The following is a 17,001-nucleotide window of genomic DNA, read 5'->3' on the forward strand; positions in this document are numbered from 1 at the left end:
TAACATTTGCTATAGGAAATATGGATGCTTCGTGCCAAGAGACATAAGTGTGGTATTACTTGTCCTCATTTTTGGAAAGTATGGCTTTTTGAGTCCTTACTAGGCTTAGATTTAAATCACTTTTAATATGTTACTGTCATTACATATACTTTGTACAGAATAGTTTATTTTTATACATTTCTTTCTACTTTGCTCACACATTCATTATCATATAATGGTTTCTAGCAATATGTTGTGAACAGGTGCATAGCATGCTATGTGAGTTAGATTAACTTAGTTGAGATTTTTACTTCAAATTTAAATTTCCACTGGTTGATTATGTTAATGTACAACCTGAAGCACTCTTTGGTTGTACATCTTTGATTATGCTACTTTCACTAGTGTTGATATTTTTAAACCCTATTTAATTATAAATAGAAATTATGTCAATTGTAAATGGTTAAAATGCTATCTTAAATATGCAAATTTTATTCAAGGGATTGTATCTCATTTGTACTTCACAAAGCACTGCTCTTATTATATTTAATTGTCTTGCAATTCTATAATTATTTGTGTTTTAATGATGATTAGAAATAATGTTTTTTTAATAATTTGCAATTATAATTGCTTCACTGTTTTCTTTATTAAAAATAACATCATGTGAAACAAATGATGCTATTATGAGTAGATAAATATACTGCTCCAAACAGGAAAAAATTTTTTTCTTTTATGTCTACAAATCAAGATCTCCTCCATATTCTTTTCTATTAGGTTTCACATTTAATATTTTTCAATGGAAACAATAAATGGAATATATAATATAGAAAATAATTATGATCAATAGTTACATTTTATTGCTGACTCTGCAATCTATCCACAGTCTCTTATTAAGAGGTTGTGTTCCAAAAGATTCCTATAATCCCTTTATTTAGAAGACAGAAATCATTTCTCTGTGAAATAAGAATCGAGATAGTGGTAATATTCTTAGACCAGTCTACAAAGATTCATCTCATAATACACTTGAAGGTCTACCTTATACCTGTAGTTAAGAGTGTAGGATGCCAGGAATATTTCAGTGGACATTACCACAACCCATTTCGTCATGTCCACCCACCTCCAAGCTTCCACAAATTGTCGTGTGCGTGGGTGACAGGGAACCAATCTGACTAGGTCTGGTGGCAGAGTGATGAGGCAAATTATGACTCATGAACCTGGAGGTAACATTTCAGACAGTTGAGAGGACTGGAGATCCAGGGATTTCACAGCCATGGAATTTAAAGAACAGTTTTGGGGCCCTTAGGTGGAAGTAAGAGCAAAGAATGACTTTTAAGAAGAAGAAAATATAGAGCAAGTAGAACACAATCTTGGATGGAATTCTAGGAAGACAAAAGATATAAGGATAGAAACTCTGAATAGAAACTATAAATCTGAAGTTGAGAAGATGGGTTAGGATAGAGTATTTAAAAGATAGGCACAGGAAAATAAATAAGGTAGGGGGTCAGGAGAACTGATTAAGGGGTAGAATATTTGTAGGAGGAATTTTTCTCTCCTTTTCTCAATCAAAAATAAGCTATGAATTTTGGTCATGAGGCCTAGGAGTGTTTGAGGTGTGCAAATAGGAACAAAAAGTCCCTTTACCTCTAATCTTGTCTCTGCAGAGTCCACAACTTGGTAGAGTTTGGAACCATGAGAGGGTTAAATAGGGTGATAAGTAGCAACGAAATTAGACAATTAAGTGGTTGCAAAATTTCATAAGTAGCAGGAGAAAAGTAATTGTGGGGGTTAACATTGCCAGCATTTGTAGGCAAGGAAGACAATTCCTGTGATGGAAAACATCCAAAGGAATGCAGGAACTTTATTAAATAAATAAGCAAATACCTCTTCAAAAACCCTTTCCTTAGTGTTCGCTCAACTACATTTCCTTTTCATGTTGTTTTGGTTAGTCAGGCATTGACATTTGTTTCACCCTTAGGGTGAATTTTGAGAGAGAAAAGTGCTGGAATCTCTAATTTATCAAGTGAATATGAGAGCTTTCTGAAAATATTTCTTCAGGCAAAAAGTCCTGAAAATAGAGAAAGAAAAATATAATATATAATGTAATCCCAATAAAGATAAGCCAAGTGAGAAATACTAGATTTTTCCCTCCAGATAGTCCAAAAGAATAAGTAAGCCTACAAAATGTGAGAAAACAGCAGAGCCACACCAGAATAGCAATTAATATTATAAAGACCATCTGAGAGGGACTATGGGTCAAAAGCTGTAGCATGAGAGAAAGTAAAACCATGCTTTCTCCTTCATCCACTTTCTTTTATTCATGTTAATTAAAATATTTAATGAGATAGAAAAGACATATAATCAATCCATTTTACTGCGGCCCTTAGGACACTTCTTACAAATAACGTAAGTCAATGTTTTCCCTTTCAGCACCACCAGCCTATGGCAAAGATAAACTGAGGAGAGGGAGCGTTAAATTTGCTGTTATCTCTTCTGTTTACTTTCAAATCTCATATTTTAGTTCATTTATTGTTTGGTTCTAAGTGTAAGCAAACCTAGAAAAATAATTATTTCTTTTCCAGGAATGTGTATCCTTTCCTTTAACTTGTTTGTGAAAACTTCAAAGTTTTTCTTTTTCTTTTTTTTTTTATGAACTTATTTAAAAACAAACACCAGCTTCCTCTCCTTTAGATTTCCTCAGAAGTACTTAGCTCTCCGGTTCCTCTAAAGGTGTTCATGCAATTCCCAGGGGCAATATTTTTATTCCTCTCAACAGGGAGGCAAGGAGGGATATCTTCTCCTCCCCAAATGTGTTCATTCAGTCTCTCACACAACCAGAAAAGGAATACAAAATGACAAACATTCTGGACAACTCCTCAGATCCTCCCAGATAGCTTGATGTCTAAAGCTCTCAGTCATGAAAAGAAACTGCTGAGGGACAGTAATGAAAGATTTATGAGGGTTTGTGGTTTTGCTTTTCAGTTAAAGAAGAAGAAACCAAAGGTAATTCCTTATAACATCCATTCCACCCTGTAAGTAAATTATCCTCTTCATGGAAAAAGAGCTAGTAATATTAAATTTTATTAATATACAAATTAAACAAGCATAAATTCAATAGGACTTCAAATAATTTACAGATGAATCCATTATAGCCTCTCTCCATAGCCCATCAAATTTCCCTGGATATATTAATTTTTAAATTGTACTAATTTAATCTTTTATATTTTACTTTATTTACATTAAAAAATAAGAGGTGGTTTGCATATGAGTATGTGTGTGTATATATATTTATATTTATATGTATACACAATGTATAAATATATATTTATACAAAAGAAAACATATCGCCATGTTTCACTAACTATAGAAATAGACAGGTAACTAGAAGACAAGGCTTAGAAACAGAATTATTTGTCCAGTCTCTCTGAGCCCTTATATGCTCCTTTTTCTTCATAATCTTTTAGGTGTCATAAGCATGCACGTGTTTGATGGATACACATCTGCTTCTCTGCTTTATAAAATAACCTGGTTTATGGAAAATGGATCCAGGGAAGCCTATCCCCTATGGTGTGAAATATGCCCAACAGGGACACTGTGTAAACAAACTTAACATGAAAGAAAAATGGGATTATACCCTAAGAATCCCGAAACACCAATTCAAAAGAACCTATGCACCCCAATGTTCATAGCAACACAATTTACAATAGCCAAGTGCTGGAAGCAACCTAAGTGCCCATCAGTAAATGAGTGGATCAAAAAACTATGGTATATTTACACAATGGAATACTATGGAACAGAAAGAAATTTAAAAAAAAGAGAGAGAGAAAGAAAGAAAGAGCTCTACCCTTTGCAACAGCATGCATGGAACTGGAGAGCATTATACTAAGTGAAATAAGCCAGGGGGCAAAAGACAAATAGCACATGATCTCACCTATAAGCAGAACCTGATCAACAAAACAAACTAGCAAGGAAAATATAACCAGCAACATTGAAAGAAAAAAGAAACCAAGAAAAATGAGAGGGAAGGTGGGAGGTGGGTAACAGGAAAAGGAAGGAAAAGGGTCAAGTCAAGGAACATGTGTAAAGGACCCATGGACAAAGCCTAAGCGGGGAAGGATTGAAGTTGGGGCAGGTGAAACTGGTGGCAGGTAAATGGAAGCAAATGTATTTGAACAATAAAAATACATTTAAAAAATTTAAAAGATGCAACTATGATAAGTTACTTTTCCTAAAAACAAACAAACAAACAAACAAAAAACCCTATCAATTTATTTTCCTTAAAGGTGCTAGTACCTTTGCTGAAATCTATTAATTTCTAGTAAGGAATAGTGTTTGAGCTTCCACGAGCATTTTTGGTTTCAAATGTCCTATATTACATAGAAAGAAGATCAAGGAACAAGATTTTGTTGTGGTTTTCTTTTAAGATGTTATAATTGTTCCCTATTTTTATCACAAAGGAGAAGTTTTGATAGAAACATGCAAATGCAGTTGTTATGTGCCCATGTGTATCACTGAGATAATTATAACACAGAAATCAGAGTTTAGAATAAAAATGGGAAAATAACATTTCAAGTTATTTGTACTGTTATTCAACAGCTAGTATTGATGTCACTAGGCAGAAAAAAAATCTTTATATTTCAGAAGATTTACTGCTGCAAAAAACTACATAAGAATTTAATAAACACCTACCATGTACTAGGGACTATATTTCATAAATCCAAAAACACTAATTTATTTACCACTTCTGAAGGAAAAATCATTTTCGAAGAAAACCAATAGTAAGTTATTAAATTCCCATGACTCCTTTTATGAATTTTGTTTTAAAATACACTTGTATTTATTGTCAGTTCCTTCACATTCTAGCTTGGTATTTCTACCTTTATCCTTACTTAAGATCTATTATATTCTCCTCTCCTACTTGCAAATAGCTGATAAAAAAGGGTCTCCTATTTTCCCTTCCTCCTTTTTTTCCCCAGATGCTTATGCATTTCCTTGCACTTTTTCCCAGTATTTTTTAACAATCTATCATTTTTAAACTTTTATAGATAACATGAAGTAATAGTTGACTTATGTAAATGTACTTGGCTGTCCCTAAACTACAGTGTCAACCTTAGGTGATAAACCGCTCAAATGTTTGGCAAAATTTATATAGTCTAAGATGACAGAGTAGTTTTTCGACCCTTTTCCGGCTACAAAATAATTTGTATACACTCTGTCCACTGTCCCAATTTTGCATAGCCTTCTTATTACATATTCACATTATACATTTCCTTTACCACCCATCTTTTCTAAAAAAGAGTCTGTATTCATTGTCTTTACTCCTTCACGATATGTTTCTTGCTACGACCTAATGTAATCTGGCTTTTCCTTACCTTTCTATTGAATTTGCTATCATGAAGACAACCAAGAGATTTTCTCTGCTTTGCCATTATAATATGCACTCCAGTCTACGCCTGCCCTCTTGACCTCTTGTTCTTAAGAAAATCTTTAAGTCTTGAGGCCCACTTCTCCTTTTTATGTAACTATCTTTAATTTTAAATTCAACAGGCAACTCTGTTGCATTCCCTTAAAAAAAAATTACTCCATATATTGTCTGAGTTTTCTCTCTTTAATGAGCCCAAAATCAATACATCTGGTCTCAGTCTACTACCTGAGCTTCAGTTCCATCAGAATATTTATAGGTGCTCTAAACTCAGAATGCAAAATACCCTTATCAACTCGTTTCTGTCTCACACAAAAGGCCTACAAAAACCAATTTAAAAAAATTAAAAAGCATATAGTAATTTTAAAACAGACAAAAAACTCTGAAAGTTACCTTTATTTTTTACATGCTTTCTCTATGTTTATCACCCAAGAAGACCTGTGACACTACCTTTTAAAATGCTGTTATCCTTCCTTAGCTTGGGCTTCTATGATAGCCTTCTGTTCCGGGATTATCATTTTCATTCACACAATCAAATGACTATTTTCTTTTTTTCTTTAAATGTGAATTTGAATCTATTGGGCCTGTTTTAAACCTTCAGTGACTTTCTGGTAACTACAAAATAAGGTTTAATTTCCTTAATGTGGCTTAACCTGGCAACAAAAAAAAAAATCACATCCTTCCTTCTTCCCCTAACTTCCCTTATTTTTTGTTACCTCACTCTAATATGCAACTTGGATATAACCATATCGTATTACTTGCATTTTTTCAATATTAATCCCTCTGCTAAGAATTCTCTTCTGTTTTGATAATTCCACTGTATTTATAGTTTAAGACAGTTTAAATTTAATCTGGTCTATAAAATCTTTCAAGATACTTCCAAGCCCCAAAACAAAAAAAGTTACAATCATAGTAATTTATATACATCTCTATCTGTTTAAATTACTATCTTTCACTTAGAGTTTGATTCCTTCAGAATAGGATCACAACTTCTAAGTTTATGTCTCAGTCAATAAATTTTATCCAATAATATACACTTAATGAATGGAAAGATTTTTAAAGAGACATTAGTTTGGAAAAATCTTTTGGGTCCAGATTTTAGGAGACCTTATATCTTAGGCTAAAAAACTTGTCATTGATTCTGCAAACATTGAAACTTCATTAGTGTTTCTTTATCAGGCCAGTGATTAAAAAAAAAGGCAAATGTTTACATAGCACTTGCTATAGCCAAGTTCTATTCAAAGTTTACTTAATATTAATGTAGGCAAGTAGATGTCTCCTCTTACAGTTTGAAAAACTGAGATACAGATTGGTTAAGTATCTTATCCAAAGCCATACAATCAATGTTGGGGCTGGAATTCATTCATGAGGAGTCTGTCCTGCTGAACTGTCCCCCATCTGTCACTGTTAGGAAATGTTAAATGTGTTACCACAACTAACAACACTGGGATGCATTAGAAATAGTAGAGGCAGGGAGACAATATAAAGGGCTCCTCAGTTAATTTAGGCTCAAAGTAGATTGAAAGGGAAGATATTCCAAAGAATTGGAAGATTCATTGATGACTGGACATGTGGGTGAAAAAATTTGGTGGAAAGAGAAATCAAGGATAACACCAAGGTTTCCTCTGCAGTCATTAAGAAAATGATGACTTAAGAAATAAAGAGGAGTAAACATTTTAGAGAAGTAAATTCATTATTACACATTCCAGTAGAAATGTCCAATAAAAACGGAGGCAGAACTGAAGAAGTGAGAAATGACAAAAGTTTTAAAATGACCAAAGAATAGAAATCAGAAACTGATAATATACTAATGGTCATGATTTTCAATGAACTTGAATAACTCCCCTCTATCTGCATGCTCCATAAATATTAGTAAGTGTGACATAGTGCTCTGAAATTCAAGAAACAATTAATGTAATAATATTCATAGGCTGATGGGGGCAACATATATTTACCTTTACAGTCTAATTCATCAGAGTTGTCTCCACAGTTGTTTTCACCATCACATAACTTGCTGTGAGGAACACAGCGACGATTGTAGCAGGGTTTGAAACCCCTTCGACAACTTCTGTTTTCTTATAAACAAAAATTGAAACATGTAATTGAAGGTGTTATAGAAATATTTTTATGCAAAGAAAATCATCAATGAGGTCTCATTTATGATGACTGCATTATGGGTCTATAAAACAAGTGCTGAGCAGTTTCAAAGATATAGATTAGAATATTCATTCATTGTTGAGTAGATCATTCAGTAAAGAGCCTTTTTGAAGAAGTATTTTAACTTCAGTAATTCATACTTGAAGACCTCTTCAAATTATGCCCTCATTATTGTTTCTGGCATTTCAATCAGCAGAGAAATAAACAAATAACATATACCCTGAAGGAATAAATCTCTACCTCTAACATAATAAAGACACTCAACTCCTACTTCCTATCTCTTTTGTGTCTCACAAAAATTTTATAACAAGAAACAAAAAAGTCGCAAAACATATATTCTTGAATCACTGAATCCAAGTCACCTAAATATCCATAAAGTTCTCTTAAATATCATCTAAAACTGTTTATTAGAATTTCCTAAGAAGAAGAATGCCTTCTGAATTTTATTTAACTTAATGATAATCTGACATTTTCTGACTTGGGGAAAAATGTACTACTTACAATAATAATAGCTGCCATTTACTGCATACTGATTTTGTTTCAGGCTCTATTTTGAGCATATGTAAATATACATTTGCTTATTTAATGTTCTCAACTACCATTAGAGCTAAATTTGTTTTGTACTGGGAAACTAAAATATAGAGAAGTACACATGCTCACACTGGTCATACACTCAGAGGATTGGGAACAAAGATTTAACCTCAGGTATGATTCCAAAGCATTGAATCTATAACTGGTATTGTAAAGCTATATAGTCCAAAAGCCAAATGAAGTCCATGAGCTTCATTTCTTATGACTCTGTAGGTAAGAATAATTTTTACATTTTTAAATTAGTGAAAAAAAATTAAATAGAGGGTATGCGACAGAGAGCATGCCTCACAAAACCTAAAATACTTATTTTCTGGCTCTTTAAATAATAGTTTGCTGGTTTCTGTTCACATGAATAGAATATGGCTTTTAAGAAGATAAAATAATATTAGCATACATTCCCAAGCTACTTCAAAATAAATGCAAATTTGTAAGCTGATTGTTATTATATTTTATATGCTTCAATATTTTTATAGTGTATAGGATATAGCTGTTCATTCAAGTAAATATGCCATTTGAGGCAAATTCCCTAATATATTAGTTACAGATCAATCACAGACAAATTACATTTGACTACCATTTTAACTGATGCTGTGCTATTCTGCAATGTCAAAGTTTGAAAGAACTGCCTGTGAATTTAGCAAACTCCATCTTCCTCTTTTTTAAAAATTTCACTGAATATTTAGGTATAATTATTAACCAGATAATAAAACAAAGCAGAAAATTAGAAACAAAATGTAGCAGTTCCAGGTATAGATTCCTCAATTTTACAAAGCATACAATACTAATATTATTATATCATAGCACAAAAATAAATCAGATCATTTTAGAAATAATCTGAATCGCTTCTGCAATAACTATTTATAATTGCACAGATGCAATTCCCAGGAAAAATATTGTTGCAATGAAGGCAAATATCAGTTATTTACTAGAGTCAAAAAGCCAATCTCTCCTTCTAAGAGAGAGGGAAGGGCTGACTATTAATTGTAGTCACCTACATAGGCACAGTTGTGGGACTCTGTGCTTGTTGAGGACCATGGCTAAAGCAAGCAGGCTTTGTGCCTAAGAACATTGGCCTTGGGCCAATCATAGAGGCAAAAATAAAATGGACTAGACTTTGACATCAGCTCAACAACATGCTATTGACTGTCCTTGATTGATGCGCCTTTGCTCCAAGTTGAAACTGCCAATATTCATCAATAACTGATATTTCTGACTTAGATTTTTAGGAATGTGAATATAGAATCCGTTGCTAAAGATGAGTAACAAGACCATTCAAAAAAACAGGCTCAAGTATTTAAATTTGCTCTTCATCAATGGGAAACCATGAGAAAATTCTTCAATGAATAATGTGGATAATGGATAGGAAATAAAGTGTCCCAAACAAAAACAAATATTAAAAAATCCTAAACTTCTGTCTAAAAGAACAAATCATATGTGGGATCCTTACCACAGTAGAGCAGTTTTTCATCGGATTTATCTTTACAATGAGGAATGCCATCACAGGTGAGCTGGTAGTCAATGCAATCTCCATTTCCACATTCAAATTCTGAATAAAGGTTGCAGGAAGAATTTTTAGCTGAAAGGAAAAAACCAAGGGTTTTTATGTAATAACAAAAGGTTTTTTTTTTTGATACCATAACAATTGTTTCTATTAATCTTAGTTATAAAAATAGGCTAATATCGATCTTAATATAAAATTAAATAAAGGGCAATGGTTCATAACATTTATTTATAAAAACAGTTAAAAATTGCGTTTTTTTGGTTGTTTCTTTCCCTCTCTTTGTGAAATTTTGGAAGTTGCCTGACTTTAGATTTCTTTGATGCCTATATGTGCATTATTGTTAATTATTGGTGACTGTACATGTATAGAGAGAAGGGAGGGCTTAATTATGGGTGACTATACTTAAGTACCTTGGTTAGCAGCTTTTCTTTTTTTTTTTAATTTAATCTTTATTGCATTTCTTTCCATTGCCATTTAGTCCCCTAATATGCTCTCCCCGTTGCAATCACCACACTTTTGCCCATGTCCATGAGTCCTCTCTCTTTTTTGTTTGATCTCTCTACCCCCTCATCTCCCCCCACCCACACTCTGTCATCTCTTTCCATCTATGAGTCTGTCTCTATTTTCCTTTTTAGTTCAGTTTGTTTATTAAATACCAAATATAAGTGAAATCACATGGTATTTGCCTTTCTCTGGTTGGCTTATTTCACTTAGCTTAATGTTCATCATTACTGTTGCAAAGCGTAGAACTTTCTTTTTTATAGCCATGTAAAATTCCACTGTGTAAATGTCCCATAGTTGTTATATCCACTTATCTATTGATAGACAATTGGACTGCTTCCATATCTTGGCAACTGTAAATAATGCTGCAATGAACATAGGGGTGCTTATGTTCTTTCAAATTAGTGTTTTGGGTTCCTTTGGAGATATTCCTGTAACTGTGATCACTAGTCAAAAGGCAGATCCATTTTTAATTTTTTGAGGTGTCTCCATACTGCTTTCCATAGTGACTGCACTAGTTTGCATTCCCAGTGTAAAAGGGTTCCCCTTGTTCCACATCCTCACAAGCAGTTGTTTGTTGTTTTATTGATAAATGCCATTCTGACAAGTGTGAGATGATATCTCATTGTAGTCTTAATTTGCATTCCTCTGATGATTATTCACATTGAGCATCTTGTCATATGTCTATTGGCTATCTGTATGTTCTCTTTGGAGAAGTACCTATTCAGGACCTTTGCCTATTTTTTAATTGGGTTGTGTTTTTTGGGGGTTTTTTTTTTTTTTTTTTGGTGTTGAATTTTACAGGTACTTTATAAATTTTGGATATTAACCCCTTATTGGATGTATCAGCAAATATGTTCTCCCATTCTACTGTCTTTTTATTTTGTTGATGATTTCCTTTGCTATGCAAAAACTTATTAGTTTGATATAGTCCCATTTATTTATTTTTTCTTTTGTTTCCCTTGCCTGGGGAGATATATCAGGCAAATATTGCTAAAAGCAATGTCCAATATTTTGCTGCTTATGTTTTCTTCTAGGATTTTTAAGATTTCAGGCCTAAGATTTAAGTTTTTATCCATTTTGAATTGATTCTTGTGTGTAGTGTAGGAAAGTGGTCTAGTTTCATTTTTCTGCATGTATCTGTCCAATTTTCCCAAAATTTATCATTCATCAAATAAACTATCTTTAGCTCATTGTATGCACTTGCTTCCTCTGCAAATATTAATTGACCATAATGGTGTGGGTTTATTTCTGGGTTCTCTGTTCTGTTTCATTTATCTATATTTCTGTTCTTATGCCAGTACCAGGCTGTTTTGATTACTATGGCCTTATAGTGTAGTTTGATATTAGGTAACATGATTTCTCCAACTTTATTTTTCATTCTCAGAATCACTGCTGCTATGTAGGGCCTTTTGTGGTTCCATATACATTTTTAAAATATTTGTTCTAGTTCAGTGAAATACATCATTGGAATCATGATAAGAATTGCATCGAATTTATAGATCGCTTTGGGTATTATGGACATTTTAATTATGTTAATTCTTTCTTTCCATGAATACAGTATATGTTCCCACTTATTTGTATCTTCTTCAGTGTCTTATAATTTCCTGTGTACAGGTCTTTTATGTCTTTGGTTAGGTTTATTCCTGGGTATTTAATACTTTTTTTGAAGCAAATATGAATGAGGTTATTTTCTTAATTTCCCTTTCTATTAGTTTGTTATTGGCAAATAAAAATGCATTTGATTTCTGGATATTAATTTTGTATCCTGCTACTTTGCTGAATTCCTTTATCAGTTCTAGATAAAGTTTTAAGTTTGTTGGTGGAATCTTTGGGTTTCTCTATATGCAGCAAATAAAGACAGTTTTAAATCTCCCTATCCAATTCGGATGCCTTTATTTCTTTTACTTGTCTGATTGCTGTGACTAGGGCTTCCAGACTATGTTGAATAAAAGAAGTGAAAGCAAACATCCCTGTCTTGCTCCCACTCTTTAGGGGAACGCTTGTAGTTTCTTCCCATTGAGTATGATGATGTCAGTTTGTTTGTCATATATAGCCTTTTTTATGCTTAGGTATGGTCCCTCTATTCTCACTTTGCTGAGCATTTTAATCATAAATTGGTGCTGGATTTTATCAAAAGCTTTTTCTGCATCTTTTGATATGATCATGTGTTTTTTTCCTTTGTTTTGTTTAGGTGGTGAGTCACATTTATTGATTTGCCAATGTTGTATCAGCCTTGCATTCCCAAAATACTGGTAAACCTCATTTGATCATGGAATATATTTTTGATGCATTGCTCTATTTGGTGTGCCAATATTTTGTTGAGGATTTTAGCATCTATGTTCATCAAAGATATTGGCCTATACTTTTATAAATAAAATTTTTTAAAAAGCCAGTTAAATGCTCTCTGTACACAGTGAAAGTGTTTTTTGTGTTTTCTTTCTTGGACTATTCTTCATGAAGAATAACATATTCTTCAGTACACTGAAATTTTCTAGTACATAGAGTTCTCATTTTTCAATGCTTGATTTAACTTATCCGACTTAAATCTCATCTTCAACTGGTCTTCCTCCCCAACTTACTTCAGAAGAAATCTCTGTAGCAGTTTCTATCATTCAGAAGTACTGAAATTGCTAAAAGTATTCTCATCAGCCACTTGCTTTATTCATGGTGGTACCAAGAAGTAGACCTTTTCTTCCTGCCACACATTACCATCACCTGCTCCTTGAAATGCACAGACTTCTGTGGGATGAGCTAAACAATGATAACTTACAAAACCTGTGCACCAGATGTTTATGGGTTCCAACTGGCCACTGCCATATTGTCCTATCTCTTAATCTCAACATTTTTTATTAGGGATTAAATGTCTGAGTTTTCATGTGGTTTGCCCAATGTGTGAGCACAGGCCACTGCCACAGAATACAATCAATCAATCAATCAATCAATCAATAAAACAAATAAAAAAACAACCCAAGCCTTTCAATAGCTAGATTCATCCTTAGAATCCTAAAATGTGATCCCTGTTTTAGACAAATCACTCAGGAAAAACAGACATTATTTCCCTTAAAAACAGATTTACTAGTCAACTTCTGGAACCCAATATTTTTCATCATATTTTGCATTGCCTGCTATCTTGTACTCACTTCATTGCTTGTTGAATAATTGTACGGTAAAATTCAGTCATGCTAATGCTGTTGGAAGTAAATAGAATTTATATATCTTTACTAATACAAGAAACATAGTTTAATTTTACAATTTTCTGTCAATTTTTTAAGCTTTATTTCAGGAATATTAAATTAAAGAGCCACTAATACTCCAAAATTTCCAGGGTTTTATTTATTCTTCTTAGAATTTAACTCATTTAAAAAGAATATCTATCTATTTATCACCTATCTTTTATCTACCTACCTATCTATGACTTAATGAACTCTTTAAATAATAGCAACACCCTCTAAAGATAGTTTCTTTCTTTCTTTTCTTTCTTGGTCCAGTCTAAACTTCACTGGTCAGTAGATAAAGTAAAATGCCATTTTTGAGAAATTAACAAAGAATTGAAAAAATTAAAATTATTAACTTTAAGGAAAAAATATTATTAACTTTAAAGAAATAAGCATTAAGAAGGGTGTCAACATTATCATGTACAACCACCTTAGATTATCCACTGAACAAATTCAATTCCTTACTGAGTGTCTATTGACATTCCTAGTTCATTTAGTCTATTTTAAATATACTGTATTTAATATCTCATTTCCAATGAAAACTAATTGTTACGATGAAAAATGCCAGTTTTTTACTTTTATAAGAATTATGCTTAGAGGGGAAAACCAAAAATATTCACAATAAATATGTTTTGTTATGCCAAGACAAACACTATAGGAGTACAATTCATACATAGGTATGCTAATTTGATTAAACAGTATTAAATATTTTCTCCACCTTTCTGGAAGCAAAATGTGGTTCAGTTTCCTTCTAATTCTTTTATAAGATAATGACTTTATCTAATTCACTTTATCTAATTCTATTTGCTATTCTTATTTCTGTTATGGGTGTTGACAAGGTTAGCAATGTTGTATAACATGGAATTGCATGATCTTTTTCTCAAGTGTTATGACAACAAGTGATTTTCCCTCTTTTGCCCTCAGGCAGGGGTTAATAAATGGCCTTTCATCACTTTAGCACTAATATTAACATTCATGAACTGCTCTGAGTGAACTAATTCAGATGAAGACATAGATATGCCAGAAACATCTTCATTCCCTAAAGATGAATCTGACAAGAAGGAGATGAGAATCACTTTCTAATCTCTCTCCTGGACCACAGGGTTTCAATATGAATGCCAAATGGATACAGGATGTTTTTATAAAGTTTTGTCAGCTCTGAGGAATTCACCATCACTGTACAGTTGCATGTGAATATAACTGTGCTTGTTTAAAATGATAGTTTTTGGTCTGATTCATTTACTCTCAACAGAGAGAAACAGGTGGCTTAGTAGAGACAGATGTATCTAATCTATTTTGTAGCAAGGACAAGCATTCACTGTATACAAATAAGACTTGCTGTTTTGACCAAAGACATCACTTTACTACTACAGTGACCTGTGAAAGAAACATGAGTGATTCTAATTCATGACTCCAGACTTATAGATGGCATCAGACCCAGCCCATTACAGCTGAAACCGCAAAGGCAAAATGAAAGGAAAAGTTTAAACAATTGCCTAAGCAATTCAGGGAAGTGAGAGGTGATAAATAAATATGGAAATTTGCGGCCTGAATTATTGAAATTGGCTGTCATCAATTCAAGTTCCCTAATCAATTGCATCATTACCTCATTTACTTTGGCACAGTTTTAAATAAAAGTTGTTTACTTATTTTGCTAAGAGGTATCCGTTTGGGTTGTGTTACCAATTTGCAAAGTAAGAAGATATGTTTAAATTCTTGTATTACGTGCAGTAATTTCCAAGATAAACAAAATCATGTCAAAGTACTTGTATTAAAGAATAGGTAAAGGATGATCCTCCCAGTAAAAAACAAAAAAGAAAGACTGAAAATGAAGATGAAAAATACTTGTAGCCTCTGATACTTATTTTATAATGTTGACACATGCAGCTCTGCTGAATTTCTAAGATGAAAAGGTATGATATAAAGATATAAATGGAGAAAAATATCAAAAAATGACACATCCTGAGAGTGAGTCCACCAACTTTCAATAAGATGCTTCTTTCTCATCTTTCTTATAAACAGAATATCTTAGTGTTGAAGAGAAATTAACCTTTTTTAAGGTTGCTGGCTAATATTTTTTGGCAACATTGGACACTTGAACCCTTTTTTACTTTAGTAACAGTTTTTGAAACTTAGTTGTTAATAAGTGTATATACTAATTAAAGATTTTAATGCCTTTGGGTGGTATAAATATCATGCAAAGCTGTGATGTTACATTCTTAATTAACATTTTGAAAATGATTACAAATAAGCTGCAGGAACTTTTCGCTCTCATTTAAATACCGTGGCAGACCATGAGTGGTTTTACTGCAAGGCTATGACATCAGCCTGTATATGGGTTTATTCTAACTTTAACTAATTTTGATGTTGACTGAATTTTCAAAGTCCTACCAAGTTTTCAGATGATCACTGTATACAGGTATTTCTTTAGCTAGCCTGACATCTTCCAATTCACGATCAGTGACACCATTAGTCACTGTTTTGGTTAAAATTATCAACCACAATTTTTGCTATAACAAAGTAGAATGGTGGACAGAGATTTTCCAAGAATGTACAGATAAGCCAATTGGGCCTTTTATGTTGGAGGAGAGTAAAACTTCATGAACATGGTTAAAAAAGTCAATGTTCATGTATACGGTTTTGAGCAATGTGTTATCTCACATTTGGAATCTCTCTACTTACCCACACATCTATTGTCAGCTAGCAATATTCGATCTCCCCTGCAGGAGCAATTCACTCTCCCATAAGGAGTCAAAAGGCACAGGTCATGGCAGCCTCCATTCATCAAAGCACATGGAGAAAGTTCACCTGCAATGAGAAAGCTTTACTGGTAACATGTTATATTGCATTCCTATTCTATGTTAAAATAGATTAACAGTAAACTGTGAGACTGCCTCAATCTTGGAAGGAAGGAAGGAAGGAAGGAAGGAAGGAAGGAAGGAAGGAAGGAAGGAAGGAAGGAAGGAAGGAAGAAAAAAACAAACCTGACATAAAAACATTCAGGACTTTTGAAAATCTAGACATTTCAAAAAATTAGAAAAATATGTAACACAAATCACTACACTGTCTAACACATTTCTCAAGGATATCATTGAATGCACTACTAACACTCGAAATCACACAAATACTACAAATAGCAATTTTGCAGGTATTCCAGTGATTTAAAAAAAAATTAAGCCCTAGTGCAAAGTTTACTTGTCACAGGGTACTATAATATTTTCAGAGAAGCAATTTGATTTGAATTTTCAAAGATATGTGGGGTGAGAGAGAATAGAATTCTGAAAACAAATAATTAAAAGTTAATTGTTTCTCATGATAAATTAAGAACCACAGAAGTTTTACCTTAAATCTTTTAGATAATTTCAATATATTGAAATGTCCAATTCTGAACACTATCTCTAGACACTTTAACAAAACAAAATCCAACTAAGTATTACTAAAACATAGATATGATCAGGTCAATACTTCTGTTTGGACAGAAGCTAGAAGGCAAGAAATCTTATGTGATGTCAACATGGGCAACTCCAACTGTACTAGTGCCATTGAATAATACCTTTATTTATGGTGGTGAAAAAAATTAAAACACATAGAGAAATTGAGAGATTATATAACTGAGAAATAAATTTGCTTTATATTGT

At 32.8% G+C, this 17,001-nt stretch overlaps 1 protein-coding gene across 1 annotated transcript in view; it reads right to left on the reverse strand.

Annotated features, from left to right (window-relative positions):
- The window catches only part of LRP1B (LDL receptor related protein 1B), a 1,772,547-nt gene that overhangs the window by 283,898 nt on the left and 1,471,648 nt on the right, over nt 1-17,001 (reverse strand). The window contains exons 45-47 of the mRNA XM_054562474.1: nt 16,046-16,171; nt 9,591-9,719; nt 7,351-7,470 (exon numbers count right to left, since the gene is read on the reverse strand). Of these exons, the coding sequence (XP_054418449.1) occupies nt 7,351-7,470; nt 9,591-9,719; nt 16,046-16,171 (375 nt within the window). The remainder of the gene's footprint in view (nt 1-7,350; nt 7,471-9,590; nt 9,720-16,045; nt 16,172-17,001) is intronic.

This window comes from Pteronotus mesoamericanus, unplaced genomic scaffold, assembly GCF_021234165.1.
Source record: "Pteronotus mesoamericanus isolate MK-2021 breed Mesoamerican mustached bat unplaced genomic scaffold, CSHL_Meso_final scaffold_651, whole genome shotgun sequence".
Classification (NCBI taxonomy): domain Eukaryota; kingdom Metazoa; phylum Chordata; class Mammalia; order Chiroptera; family Mormoopidae; genus Pteronotus; species Pteronotus mesoamericanus.